The sequence below is a fragment of the Sorex fumeus genome, unplaced genomic scaffold (genome assembly GCF_029834395.1).
Source record: "Sorex fumeus unplaced genomic scaffold, SorFum_2.1 ptg000122l, whole genome shotgun sequence".
In the NCBI taxonomy this organism is placed as follows: domain Eukaryota; kingdom Metazoa; phylum Chordata; class Mammalia; order Eulipotyphla; family Soricidae; genus Sorex; species Sorex fumeus.
This window is the reverse complement of record NW_026606179.1, coordinates 23,744,480-23,758,576: the sequence shown is the minus strand read 5'-3', so window position 1 is coordinate 23,758,576 and position 14,097 is coordinate 23,744,480. Positions and strand designations below refer to the sequence as shown.

Sequence of the window (14,097 nt, the reverse complement as noted above, 5' to 3'; positions counted from 1 at the left end):
CTGTTCTCTTCCCACCTTTCCTTTCGTCAGGCCTGTGCATTGTCTCCTTCCACACTGTACTCCTGCTCTAGGCCGCGTCTTACTAATCTCCTGGAGCCAGTTCCAACCAACACTTGCTTTGACCACTGTTGGTATTACACCCCAAAAAGAACAAAAAAAGACAAACAAAACTGGAGGACTTGGGCATGCTGGTGCTCAGGCACGCAGACATCTTTATGCCACTTTCTCCTGTCCAACTAATGTTTCCTCACACGTGCTCAGCTGGCTACTGGGCCCCCACAGACTGCCTGGGGCCCAGACGCTATGTGCCTTGTGTGCTTACTTTGCACGTGGCCAACCTGGATATCATCCCCAGCGCCACATATGGTGCCCTGAGCACTGCTGTGTATGGCCCCAGAACAAACATACAAACAGGAAAAAAAGGCATTTTTTAATGGAAACAACAGCAACAAAAATACCACTTTACTAAAATGTAAGCTTTCCCAGAAAGCCTTAAAAAAAAAGTGACCATACACTTTGTCTTAAAAGGCAGCTCTCACACCTGACAGTGAAGTTACACTTGGCAGTGAGGCTGTGATGTGTGTTTGATGCTGCTGTTTTGGTTCAGACAATCCAGCTAAGCATCCAAACAGTTAAAACCTAGGAGAGAGCATATCATTCTAAAGAATGGGCTCTTATCAGTCTAAATTTATAGATGGTTATAAAAATGAGGGAATGCACCCATATAATTAATGTAATTCCAGTATCACCCCTCAAAAAAAATGGAATGCAGAAAGTCATTTTCCCTCCACTCTACCCCCAGAAAGATGCTAGGGCTGATCCCAGCACTAGGGAGAAAATGAAACGGCTGAAGGCCTAAGAACCTCTCCATGCCCCCCACTCTTGCTAACTGACACTCCTTGCGCACAGCCCACGTCCCTGTTCCTCATGCATTCCCGACTTCTCCTGGTCGTGCATACCAGTCCCCTCCTGTTAGTATTACACCCCAAAAAGAAGAAAAAAACAAACAAGACTGGAGGACTTGGGGGTGCTGGTGCTCAGGCACGCAGACATCTTTATGCCACCTTCACCTGTCCAACTAATGTTTCCTCACACGTGCTCAGCTGGCTCATGTGACCTCCTGGTTGCTGTGCCCCAGTGGATGTGGCTTCTCTGTCACCTCCGTGCTTCATACACAGAACACTGGTTGTTGCAAGAACCCAGGTCTGAATGGTCTCAGGAAATGGAGATGCTGCTGTTTCAAGGGTTTTTACAAAACATTACAAAATAAATAAACAGAATGTTTGCCCATAATAACGAAGTTTCATGATAAATAATATTTATCTTCAGAAATCTTTTAGTAGATTTAAAGTAGAACTTTATGTGGTGATAAGGTTTTCATTTTTATTGGGGGCTAATTTTCTATCCTATGTCTGAATTCTTTGTGTATGTATGTGTGTGTGTGCGCGCGCGCACTTGTGCGCATGCTCTTAAGTGCTGATTTCAGCAGATACGTTTAGATTTAGATTGTTTTCTGACTATGCTTACCGTGTATGTTTCAGATTATACCCTTTTATATTTTGAACGCAACAAAATACTTTGGTCGTATAATTGATAAACATGTGGATCTTTATGAAACTCTGAATGCTGAAATGAAGGCATATTTTGAAGATTTTAATAATAAAACAACTGTTGAAAAGGTGGAGAAATTTGGATTATATGGATTGGCAGAAAAAGCAGTTTTTCATAGGTAAAATGTCTTTGTACTTCTTCGCTAAACTTTGTGAAGCATGAGAAGTCTTAAACAGCATCAAACCCTAAATACGTTTGTTTTGTTTGGGGACCACACCTGGCAGTGTTCAGGGCTGTCTCCTGGCTCTGTGCTCCTGAGAGCTTGGGGGACCCAGTGAAATGCTGGAAATAGAACTCGGGTTAAATGCATGAAAGGCAAGCTGTATGATCACTTCAGCCCGGAAGCCTAGTTTCATCTCAGTCCATTTGGCCCACAGCACATGGGAGAGCCTGGTGTCCCCCAGAAGGTGCCTTCAGTGTGTGTCCACCCAGACATCTGGCCCAGTTGTACACATGATGCTCCTGGAAGCTCATGTGACCTTAAATGGGTATATATCTGGCCATCTCTGGGTCACATGTACCTATCTGTCACTCTTCATCCTTAGAGAATCCCTGTACCTCGGGTATCCTTCCCATTTTGAGAGCAGCCAACCCGATCTTGGTGACCTTCCTTAGGTTTGTTTGAGGTCATTTTGATGAAAATGGAATCTGCTCCATTAATTTGCTTGGAAGGGCTCAATACAAAAGTATTGCATACACTTTTTAAAAATCCTTACATATGTTTTAATTAAATATATTGTTACTAACTGCACTTGGAAGTGACTTGATCTCTACTATGAAATAGAACCATGCAGCTAAGACGTAGACTCTTAAATCTGTGGTGCTAAGTCTCTGTGTCCGAGTGACAGCTCCATTACACTCCAGGGTCCAGGTGTTGGAGAAGAGTGCAAAGGAAGACACCTACGTCTTGGACAGTGTCCTGGTCAATTTCATAGATGAGGGCAGGACGGGGCTTGTCACCCGAGACCAGCTGCTGCATCTCCCAGACCGTTTCCACACGCTGCCCCCACAAGCCATGGAGTTTATCGTGTGTCGAGTCAAGCCCGCCGATAGCGAAATTGAGTGGAATCCAAAGGTGAGCTCTTGGACTGTTACGACACATAAAACACAGACCCTAGACAGAATCGAGGCCTCTGAGGTCACGTGCCAGGCTGCTTTTCTGTATGCATAGGAGCACAAGCCCACTGCAGCCCAGGCCCCTGCAGGTCTGGGTGGGGTACTGTGATTCAGATATGAAGCACTGGTGTAAAACAGAGGGCAGGATAAAGTTCACTGGCCATCAGAAAGTCATGTAATACCTATGGAAGTGGTTGCCCTATCAAGACAGGGGGCAGGGCCACATAGTTGACAGGCATTCCTGGAGACAGGACAGGAAGGGGCAGCTGCATTCCCCTGGGCCCTTTCGGATGCATAGCAAGGATGTCACCACCATCAATGTTGGAGCGGCAGGGAGGGGTATGCCTCTCAGCCCTGGCGCTGTCCGTGGTGCTGGGGACAGGTCGGCACCACCCTCACTCATCACCAGGGCACTGGGTCCCCATCATATTGATGCTCCACATTCTTCAGAGGAAGCTTTGGTGAATTTTGTTGTATCTTCTTGGGAGGATACGAAGTAAATCTTTGCAACTGGCAGAAACAGTTTGAGTTATAAACCAGTTTATATAGTAGCCAGGCAGTACACAAATGAACATTTCCACCATACAGGATATGCTCACGATACAGGTACCAACCGCACAGACATTTGTACCAAATTCTGTACTACTAAATTTAGTGAAAAATAACTTTCTGGTTCAGAGAGATAGTATAGTGGGGCGGATACAGTGCTTGCCTTGTATGCAGCTGACCTGAATGTGATTCCCAGCATCCTCCAAGCCTTTTCAGGAACAGTCCCTGAGCACAGAGCCAGGAGTAAGTCCTGAGCACTGCCAGGTGTGGCTAAATAAAAACAAAACAAAAAATAACTTTCTTAGGGGGCTGGAGTGATAGCACAGTGGGTAGGGCATTTGCCTTGCATGTGGCCAACCCAGATTCAATTCCCAGCATTCCATATGGTCCCTGAGCACCGCCAGGAGTAATTCCTGAGTGCAGAGCCAGGAGTAACCCCTGTGCAACACCAAATGTGACCAAAAAAGCAAAAACAACAACAAAAAAACTTTCTTATAATAGCTATTTTCCGCCTTGTTTCTGTTTGTTTCTTTGGTTGATTTTTTTGTGTGCCACACCTGGTGGTGCTCAGCACTTCCTGACTCTGCTTACGGGTCGCTGTTGTCAGGCTTAGGAGACCATATGGAGTACAGAGATCAAACCTGGATTGGCCACATGCAAGGCAGGCGCCCACCTGCTTTACTATTGCTCCATTCCCATTGAGTTCTTTGTGGTTGGGGGCACACATCTGATAATGCTCAGGGGTAGCTTCTGGATCTACACTTAGGAATTACTCCTAGTGTGTTCAGGAGACTCTGTGGGATGCCAGGGATCAGACCTGGGTCAGCCACATGCAAGGCATACACTGTACCCCCCTGTACTATCGCTCTGGCCCACCATGTATTTTTTCCTTCTGTAGGGCCCCAACCAAGTGTCCCTTGTGTGCTGGTACCATGTGGGTCTTCTGGGAGCTGTCAGCAAAGAGGTCAGGGTCCTTGATCTCAAGAAACATGTGGTCTGTCAGGAGATTGAACTCAAGTGTGTCTTGAAGAGGAGTCTTCTCTAAAATATGTGGAGAGTTTCTCCCGGGGTTTACAGTTGAAGGGAGAGAGAAACGACCGGATCGTGGCAAGCTGGCCCCCTCCCATCCCTTCTGCTTTAAATTGGAACTAAAGCTTTCCCCAGCGGGGTTGGACCAGGCCCCTCTGTGGTGGTTCTCCCTGGGGTAAGAGCAGCCACGTGTCAGGGAAGGGTGGCCTGGCTCATTGCTGAGTGCAGCAAGGTTGCGGAACTGTAACCCGCTCCTTGGGTGCAGCCGGAGCTGTTGCTGGAAGAACGGGCCACACTGTGAAGCCAGGCTGACTGTTGGGCAGAGATGCGGGCGTGTCCCCATGAGAGGGAGCAGTGCGCAGAGCCCCAAGGCAGAAGCTGCTGGGAACTCAGCATCAGCAGCCCAGCTCGCCAACGCAAGAGGCATGATGGTTGCCTCGTGCCGTGCTGGTGGGGCTCTAATGAAGTGTATGGGTCAGTATTTGCGTGGCTATATGCAGACCACATTTCTGTTTGTTTGGGTCCGTACCCAGGGTGCTTAGGGCCACTCCCAGCTCCAGGCTTGAAGGATGGGGCCGTGGTTTAGTCCTAGGGCTCCAGGGGACCAGCCCTGGGCTCCTGCACGCAAAGTGTTTGCCCCAGCCCTGTGAGCCATCTCCCTGGCCCCAGGGTAAGCTGTTTGCTTAATACATTAGAGAAATTCATTTTTCAGGTTACTAGGTATATTCATCACAAAATTATTGGAAAACCACATGATGCAAAAGTGATACTGGCTTTGGGGAATACGGTTTGGATCGATCCAATGGTGAGTATATACTTTCCTTTAAAGTGTTTGAATGGGTACCTTATGTTATCTAATATACTCTAATTTATACTTGAATAAACACTAAATACTTGAATAAATTTGACCATAAATTAAAGCCATGTTTGGCCCAGTGTCAGGGAGATGTTGATTTTTCATTGTTTTTGGTCGTAAATTTGGTTGGTGTGCTTTCGTTTTCTTGTAGGGAATTTTTCATATTTGTAACTTAATGCCCAGACTTGATCCACATTCACACAAAGACACAGCCTCAGTTGTATCTCTCTCTCTCTCTCTCTCACACACACACACACACACACACACACACACACACACACACACACCCTCAGTTGTATTTGTCTCTGTCTTTTTCTCACACACCCTCAGTTCTCTCTTCTTCTCTCCCTCCCCCCTCCTCCTCTCTCTCTCTCTCTCTCTCTCTCTCTCTCTCTCTCACACACACACGTACACACACACACACCCTTTCACCCTCAGTTCTATTTGTCTCACACACCCTCAGTTTTCTTTCTCTCATACACACTCCCAGGTTGTATCTGTCTTTCTCCCATACACCCTCAGTTCTTGTTCTCTCTCTCTCTCTCTCTCTCTCTCTCTCTCTCTCTCTCTCTCTCTCTCTCTCTCTCTCATACACACACACACACACACACACACACACACACACCCTTGTTTGTATCACAGAAGCTTTGCTTTCACAGAAACTTGCTGAAACTGTTCGGCTATTCTACCACATGGACAGTCTCCAGGTCTCACACTGCATCTTGGTCCCAGCCTGTGTAGCAGCAGCTTCTCTGGCTGGTTGTAAATGATGTCACAGCCCCTTGTGTTCACAGTCACGTCACCTTCCAATCCCGAGGGAGGTTTGCTTGTGTTCATTTATCTGAAGTATTATGAGTGGAAGTCTGGGCGTCTCAGCCGAGGCGTGGTGGCCAGCCCTGAGCTTCGAGAGTGGGACAGGCAGAGAAGCCCGGACATGCTTCTGCCGCTCCCCGGGGAGCTGGGCTAGGAGGAGAGCCCCAGCCGTAGCCTCTTGACCCACACCAGCTCATTTGTGTGGAGGAAGGTTCTGCACTGCTGCAGCTAGGAGCACACATTGAGGGTTCACTCAGGAGGGTTCCCGGGTGCATGGCAGCCTCCCTGCCTCCCCGCTGCTGGGGGGGCGAAAGCTGCACATCTTCGTGCTTCCTTTCTCTTATGCACCGGAAACAGAAGAGAGGGGTTTGGAAGCTGAAAAGAGCAGCCTTTCTGCTAACACAAGACTTAGGACCCAGGTGTGAGCCTTTCCTGGGCATCTGAGACCCAGCTCAGGCTCGCCCTTGGGAAGAGAGGTGGGAGTGTCAAATAACAGGTCTGAGTGTCACTGGTCCCGAGACCAAGTGTAACCTCATCCATACCCGGTGCTGGTTCTGCAGGTGGGATTGGTGGGCTCTGATATCGGCTGGAGGCTGTGCGTGCAGGTGCTACCGTGGCAAATGCTTGTGCACGGGGCATGGACTCCACAAAGGCCACTGCAGGGCTGGGGGTGGGCCCCGGGCGAGGGGTGCTCCCTCGAGGCTTGCTGAGTTTCCTGACGTTGTTTTTCTTTGAGTCCAGGTGCACATCACCAAACTTTCAAATTTGAAAACTTCTATCATTGATTATAACGTTCGAGCTGAAATTCTGTCAATGGGCATGGGTGTTGACAATTCAGAACATATCGAACAACTGGAGAAATTATTCAAAGAAGTGCTGCCCTGTGAAGAACACCCGATCCCGACAACGTAAGTGAATCTGAGCCTCCCTTTTTTTTAAAAAAATTTTTTTATTTTTTTTTTCATTAGTGAAACACCATGAGGTGCAGTTATAGACTTACAAATTTCTGTGCTTGGGTTTCAGTTATACAGTGATCAAGTACTCATCCCTCCACCAGCGCCCATTCTCCACCACCACGGGTTCCAGCATCCCTCCCACCCCCCCATCCCCCCATCGCACCCTACCTCTGTGGCAGGGCATTCCCTTTTGTTCTCTCTCTCCTTTTGGGTGTCGTGGTTTGCAAGAGAGGCATTGAGTGGCAATCATGTTTAGTCTATTGTCTACTTTCAGCATGCTTCTCCCATCCTGGGAGGATCCTCCCAACACCCTTTATTTGGTGCTCCCTTCTCTATCTGAGCTCCCTTTTCCCCTAGCATGTGTGGCTGGGCTCCAAGTCATGGAGCCAAATTCCTGGTACTAATCCCGGCCACTCCTGGGTGTTAGTCTCCCATTTTGTTACTTTATGTTCCCCAGATGAATGCAATCTTTTTATGTCTATCCCTCTCTTTCTGACTCATTTTGCTTAACATGGTACTTTCCATGTAGTACCACTTGTATGTAAATTCCATGACTTCATCTTTTCTAACAGCTACATAGTACTCCATTGTGTAGATGTACCAAAATTTCTTTAACCAGTCATCTGTTCGCAGGCACTCAGTTTTTTTTCATATTCTGGCTATTGAATTTTGCTGCAATGAACAAGCAATTGCAGATGTCACTTTGACTATATTTTTTTGCCTCTCTGGGATATATTCCCAGGAGTGGTATTGCTGGGTCAAATGGGAGCTCAATTTCTAATTTTTTGAGAATCGTCCATACTGTTTTCCAAAAGGGTTGGACCAGTTGGCATTCCCAACAGCAGTGAAGGAGGGTCCCTTTCTCGCCACATCCGCGCCAGCACCGGTTGCTTTTGTTTTTTTGGATGTGGGCCAGTCTCTGTGGTATGAAATGATATCTCATTGTTGTTTTGATCTGCATCTCCCTGATGATTAGTGATGAGCCTCCCTTTCTTGAGGGGAAATACCACCGTCCCAACATGAAAGGTGGTTTTTGTTTATTTGTTTTGATTTTTGTTTTTTTTTTTAATGGAAATAGAAGTGTTTAGTGAGTTTCCATGTACCAGCATGTATATTTAATAATTATCAAAATTTGGGAAATCTTGTTTTATCCACATCCAAATCAATACTTCCTTTAGTGGTGGGTATTAAAAGACAAATCTAGGGCCAAAGAGATAGTTCAGCGGGTAGGGCTCTTGCCTTGCATGTGGCTGACTCAGGTTCAATCCCTGACATCCTGTATGGTCCTCTGAGCCCTGTTAGGAGTAATTCTTGAGTGCAGAGCCAGGAGTGACCCCCGAGCACCCCCCTTTTCTCCAACAACAACAACAACAACAAAGGCAAATCCTAAATAAGTAACTTTGGGAGGGAGGGCGTTTAGGCCACACCCAGCTGTGCTCAGGGTTTACTCCTGGTGGGCTTGGGGGATTATATGGGATGCCAGGAATTAAAACCAAGTCAGCCGCATGCAAAACAAATGCCATCCCTGCTGTGCTATTGCTCTGGCCCTATAACACCACTCTACATTTTTTCGGTGTATTAAAGTACAACAACATTTCTAATATTTGGCTTTTTTCCTTTAAATTGTGGTAAAGCTTATTCTTTTCCTTCCCCTTTACTATTTTTGAGGTTCTGTGATTACAACATTATACTTCTTAAATTATACTTTTCGTGCATACGTGGTTCCAACACAGAGGCAGCAGAGGTCTTCAGCCCTTCTCCCCTTGCAGGCCAGTGGCGGGTCAGACCGCGTGGAAGGGCCACCACCTGCCTGTCACTGCAGATTGGAGGCCCTGTGGCCAGAGTCCATCTCTGCCTGTCTCTGCCTGTCCCTTTCTGTCCCTTTCTGTCCCTGCCTGTCCCTGCCTGTCCCTGCCTGTCTCCTCAAGGCTCGGCCTTCACATCGTCTCCTCTCTCCAGGGCGCCTGCTTCAGCGGAGGATGTCGCTGGTCTTCCCAGCACCCAGCCAGGAGACAAGGACTCAGAAAGAGCCGCTAACTCCAAGAAAAACGCAGAAAACCCCCAGCACGGTTGGTTGTGCCTGACGGTTGTCTCTGCCTGGGAATTTTCCCATTAGGCTTTCCCCTTTGGGGGTGCATTCTAGAGAGGGTAAATTTAGAGTAAAGGGACTCGGTAGTTTTGACTATTCAGAGGACGTTTTTGTTTGGTCCTTTTAAAAACATATATTGGGTTATTTAATATGCAGTGATAATAAGCATATTATTTGGGATTTTGGGCCCTGGTATTGCTCAGGGCACAACTCGTGGCTCTGTGCTCAGGGATCACTTCTGAGGGGCCTGAGGTGCACAGTCAGGTAGAGCCCTTCAGGGTGTGACCTCCGGTGCACCCCCACCCACAGTGCTCGTGCCGTCTCCAGCATGTGGGTGCCTTCATGCCATGTGTGACATCCACCCATGTCACTGAAATCCCAGCAGTCATTTTGTCATTGTTGTTTTTGTCCCACACCTGGCAGTGCTTAAGGCTGACTCCTGGCTCTGTACTCAAGGATCACTCTTGGCAGGCTCAGGGGAGCATATGGGGTGCTGGGGATCAAACCCAGGGTTGGCTGTGTGCGAGGCGAGCGCCCTCCCTGCTGTCCTGTGGCTCCGTGCCCTTTCCCAGCAGTACTTTTTTAATGTTTCCTTAGTGACTGTTACCATTTTTTTTGGTCATTATTATTAAAGCTGTTCTGAATGTTGCTGTTCGAATCAGCCTGGAAGCTTCGAATGCTTCCAGCTGAAATGTTGTTTTGGGGCTGTGGCTATGGTTCAGGGTGGGGGAACACAAGCTCTGTATGCCTAAGGCTGCCAGCACCATGGGACCCAGACAGAAATCGCCCCCTTAGCACAGTGTCCTGTTGAGCGTTTGCTCCTCACACATCCCGGTGGTTCTGGAAATCTTTTTAACAGGCTCAGTGGCGGCAGGGAAACCCCATCATTTTGTTTAGTCTCTGGTCATTCTTTGCAACCGAACACTTAGATTACTAAGAAATGTATATGCTTAGCAACTCGGGCCTTCACTAAAAGGAACCGAGAGTGGGAACATACTTGGGAGTTGCAGGTATGTAACCCATAGGAAAATCTGACTTCTCCTACAGAACCTGCCCCCGACAACACTGGAGGTGCCCCCCTGAGCAACGGAACAGAGCCTGTGAAAAGGTGTGTGGGCCTGGGTCAGTGTCCGCAGACAGCCGCTCCACCCCAGCCCGCCCCCGGGGTCTGACGCTCCTGCATGTTTCTCTGTTTCCAGCTTCTACCCCCACGTCAGGTGGTTCCAGAAGGATGACGTGGTCATACTGAGAATAAGGCTGAGGAATGTGAAAGATTACAAGTGTAAATACTTTCAAGATAGAGTTGTTTTCAGGTAAGTTTGTTGATCCGTCTTAGCTCTGTGTATCTTACAGAGTAAAAGATAATGAAGGGGGGCAGATTTTTCAAATTTTTTTATTACTAAAGAACTGTGATTTGCGAAGTTACTCACAGTTGAGTTTTGGGCATGTAGTGCTCCATCAGCAATCCCACGGCCAGCATCTACTTCCTCCACCAGGGTTCCCAAGTTCCCACCCGCCCCCAGCCTGCCGCCTGGCCAGGCACATCTTTAAGCTGGGTGGTGGCAGTGTGAATCCCGTGTCTTCAGCATAGTTGACTGGTTTGGTTATGTAGCCGACCCACTCCTCTCCACCACAGAAGTGCCTGAGACCCAGGATCCCTGCTCCCCATTACTTCCCTTCTTCATCTTCCTCCCCCTCGAGGTTTTTTGGGGCCACACCCGACTCTAATGAGGGATCTGCCTAGATACCACTCCTGGTAGACATGGGAACCAGTAGGGGTGCCAGGACCCAGTTAGCAGCCTCCAAGGCAGGCATCCTACCCACTGTCCTGTCATTCCCACCCCCAGAGAGATCATTTTCTAAAGCAGTTGACCTTAGTGCCTTTTGTAAACCCCAGCGCCTGGGTAGAAGACAGATTTTACTTGGCTGACATGGTCCTGGAGGCCAACATCATAAAGGACGACTGCAAATGCCTGATCAAGAATGACGAGCCTGTCATCACTCTTGTAAAAGAGAAGAGGGAATCTTGGTGCAGCTTGCTCAAACAGAAGGTGAGTTCATATTAACTGTGGCCAGTCGTGACCTGAGGACATTTCACGCCCTCTCAATGTGTAACTGCTGTGTTGAACAGAATCCTAATGTGGCCTTTGACTTTGATCACTGGGAAGAATGCGAGGAGGACAGCCACTTCTCCAAGGGTAAGAGCCTGGACCCACCAACCCCCCTCGAGGGCACTATAGGGCTGGGGTGTCCTGTGGACACATTTTAGACACGCAGCCCTGGCCTTCATGCTGTGGGTCCTTACCATACTGCTCTTAGGGATTTGTTTATCCTGGGTGCTAATGGATTATCAAATTTTGATTATATGCATTACATAGTTTATTTAGGGGGGTGTTTTGGGCCTCCCAAGCAGAGCTGGGGGCCCCATAGGCCTCATCTGCTGATCCTTGGCCAGCTACACCAGCAGTGAAATACCAGGGCCCAAAGGTGCTGGGCTTCTCAGGCCTTGGGGTGCTGGGGGATACCAGCCTCAAATCCAGAGGTGCTGGAAGTAGCCAGCACAGGCCCTGCCCGTGCTCCTCAGCTGTGCTCCTGCCCTGCCCCTGAGTCAGAGCTTCTTGGATTACTTTCCAGGGAGAGTAACTCAGAAGCAGGCAGATTCTACCTGGTCATTTCTTGCCTAAGAGCATGAAAATAAAGTCAGAAAAAGAAAGCCAGAATTCAGGGGGATTTTTCTTTATTGATCAGAATACTGGGGGGGAGAGGGAGGAAAGAGAGGGCCCAGGAATCTGTAGTTAACACATTGTTTATAATATCTGAATCTTATAGGTGTCCACTCGAAACCCCTGCCCTGCAAAGTGGCTGAGGTCATGGAGAATGGTGACAAAATGTCAGAAGAGAAGGGCAGCGAGAGTGACTGAGACCTGGAGCCCTGTGCTGAAGGACGGAGACTGCACGGAACGAGGCTACCCTGGGCCGCACTTAGGGGCCAGCCAAACACGCCCGACCCTCTTTGTTCTTTTGGTTTTTGTTTGGGGCTACACACCCAGCTGTGCTCAAGAGATGACTCCTGGCTCTGTGCTCAGGAATCATTCCTAGTGGTGCTCGGAGCCCTATGTGGGGTGCCAGGAAACGAACCTGGGTCAGCTGGATGCAAGGCAGATCCCCTCTCTGCTGTCTCGTCTATCGCTCCGGCCCCTGGGCCAACGTTTTTACTGCAGAAAGTCAGCCTGAGTCATGCTGGGGCATTGGGCGTGGTAACAGTGAGAAATGCTTCACTGACTGTCCAAGGGGCTTTAGCTGGCCAAGGAGGGTGCCAGCAGGCCCCCGAGCACAGAGACAAGTGCTGGAGACAGCGCTGGCCCGGCCTGCTCTGGGCCTCTCAGCACGTCAGCACTGGGCTTCTGGGCAGTTCATCTACTGGCTGGAGTCCTGGTGCGCCTTCGTTCCACGTAGACCTGGGCTGGCTGCATGCCTGGAGACCTGGCGCAGGCCCACGGGTTGAGATCTCTCTCTCTTCTAGACACTCAGCATTGCCCTTTTACCTTTCCAGCCATCAGTTAGTTGGGATTTTGTTGTTGTTGGGCTTTTTTTTTGTTGTTGGGAAGGCCGCACTCAGCAGTGCTCAGGGCTTACTCCTGGCTCTGTGCTCAGGGATCACACATGGCAGGGCTCAGGGAACTATATGGGGTGCCGGGATCGAACTCAGGTCAGCTGCATGCAAGGCAAGCACCTTACCCACTGTACTATCTGTCCCCAAGTTGAGATTAATGTAGCCGTTTGTGTATTAATACATTTAAGGATTCTTAAGATAGTCATAGCTACTAAGAGTAAGCTTATTACTTTATTTGCCCCCCCCCCCACCTTTTTTTGGCATGTGTGGTTCTGAGGGGTAGAGCCTGGAGCCTCATTCATGCCAGGCATGAGCTTTCCCACCACGCTATGTCCCTGGCCCTTAAGTTTATGCCTCGTGAAGAGCAAGAGCGTGGGCAAGACTGGGCTGTCTCAGCCCTACCTGTCAGACCCACAGCCCTAGCGGGAAGGCCACAGCCTCTGCAGAACTGCGAGGCCTGCAGACGCTCAGGCGGCTGGAGGGGCTAGAGAGAGCTCTTTTGAATGGAACCCAAAAAAGAAGTGTGGGGCGCCTGGAGGTAGCCCTGCGAACAGCAGGCAGTGGTGAGGACTCTATTAGCATCTGCAGCTCCCTGACTGACTGGGGCTTAGACCGGGGGGCGAGGGAAGGTAGAAGGTGGGAGCCCCAGACAGATGTGTCTGCCTCAGCCTGGATCTCAGCTCATGTGCCGAGGGCTCCATGCTCTACAAAGCACCGAGGCATGCATGCGTGTGCGTGCGTGCGCGTGTGCTTGCCTGCGCCTGTCTCCCTCCCAGGGAGGCCATCCCTGTCACCAGCTTCTCTGGCGAGCAGATGTGAACCACACTGCCGCTCCGTTTCCTCATCTGTAAAATAAACACATGAGCACCCAGGCCGCACCTCACCTCACCCCACAGCACCCCGAGTGCTGCTGGGCCGGCCCTTTTGCCTCTGGCCTTGGTGGGCACGAACTAGGGTCCGGCCTGGAAGACTCCTGGGAGCCCCCAGGTCTTGGCTGCAGCGGTGCCCCCCCCCCCAGGCAGGACAAGGGGGGGGAGTTGGGCGGGCTGAGAGGAAGTTGAAGCCCTGGTGTCTCTGCTGGCCACCCCTGCAGCTCTTGTTCCCAGGAGCAGGTCAGGCTTCCTGCCGTGCTGGCTCCCAGGACTGTTGGCCTCCTGCCCTTTGTGCTCACGGGGTTCAGGCTTTCATAAGACACAGCAGAGAAACAGCAAGCAACGGACCTGCATGGGCGCGCTTCCCCATGTGGACCGGTGGCGAGTCCAGCGCTCCACGGAGCACGGTGAGGGGAGGCGGATGGAAAGATGGAGAAATCTAGAACAGCTTTTCCACCCCATATCGGAGGCCCTCAGTGACTCTGGCTGTTGAAATGTAAACAGTTGCTGTTTTTTTTGTTGTTGTTGTTCTTCTGCTAATATGTACTGATTTCATGGTTTGAGAAAACTTCTGAAATATAAGCTAAGAGTGT

General features: G+C 49.6%; 1 protein-coding gene across 1 annotated transcript in view; it reads left to right on the top strand.

Annotated features, from left to right (window-relative positions):
• Positions 1-11,940, top strand: part of TDRD12 (tudor domain containing 12) — a 63,028-nt gene extending 51,088 nt beyond the window's left edge. The window contains exons 23-30 of the mRNA XM_056136101.1: positions 1,542-1,729; positions 2,476-2,686; positions 5,018-5,110; positions 6,716-6,882; positions 10,219-10,332; positions 10,917-11,070; positions 11,151-11,217; positions 11,849-11,940. Coding sequence (XP_055992076.1) covers positions 1,542-1,729; positions 2,476-2,686; positions 5,018-5,110; positions 6,716-6,882; positions 10,219-10,332; positions 10,917-11,070; positions 11,151-11,217; positions 11,849-11,940 — 1,086 coding nt within the window. The remainder of the gene's footprint in view (positions 1-1,541; positions 1,730-2,475; positions 2,687-5,017; positions 5,111-6,715; positions 6,883-10,218; positions 10,333-10,916; positions 11,071-11,150; positions 11,218-11,848) is intronic.
• The last annotated feature ends 2,157 nt before the right edge of the window (positions 11,941-14,097 follow it).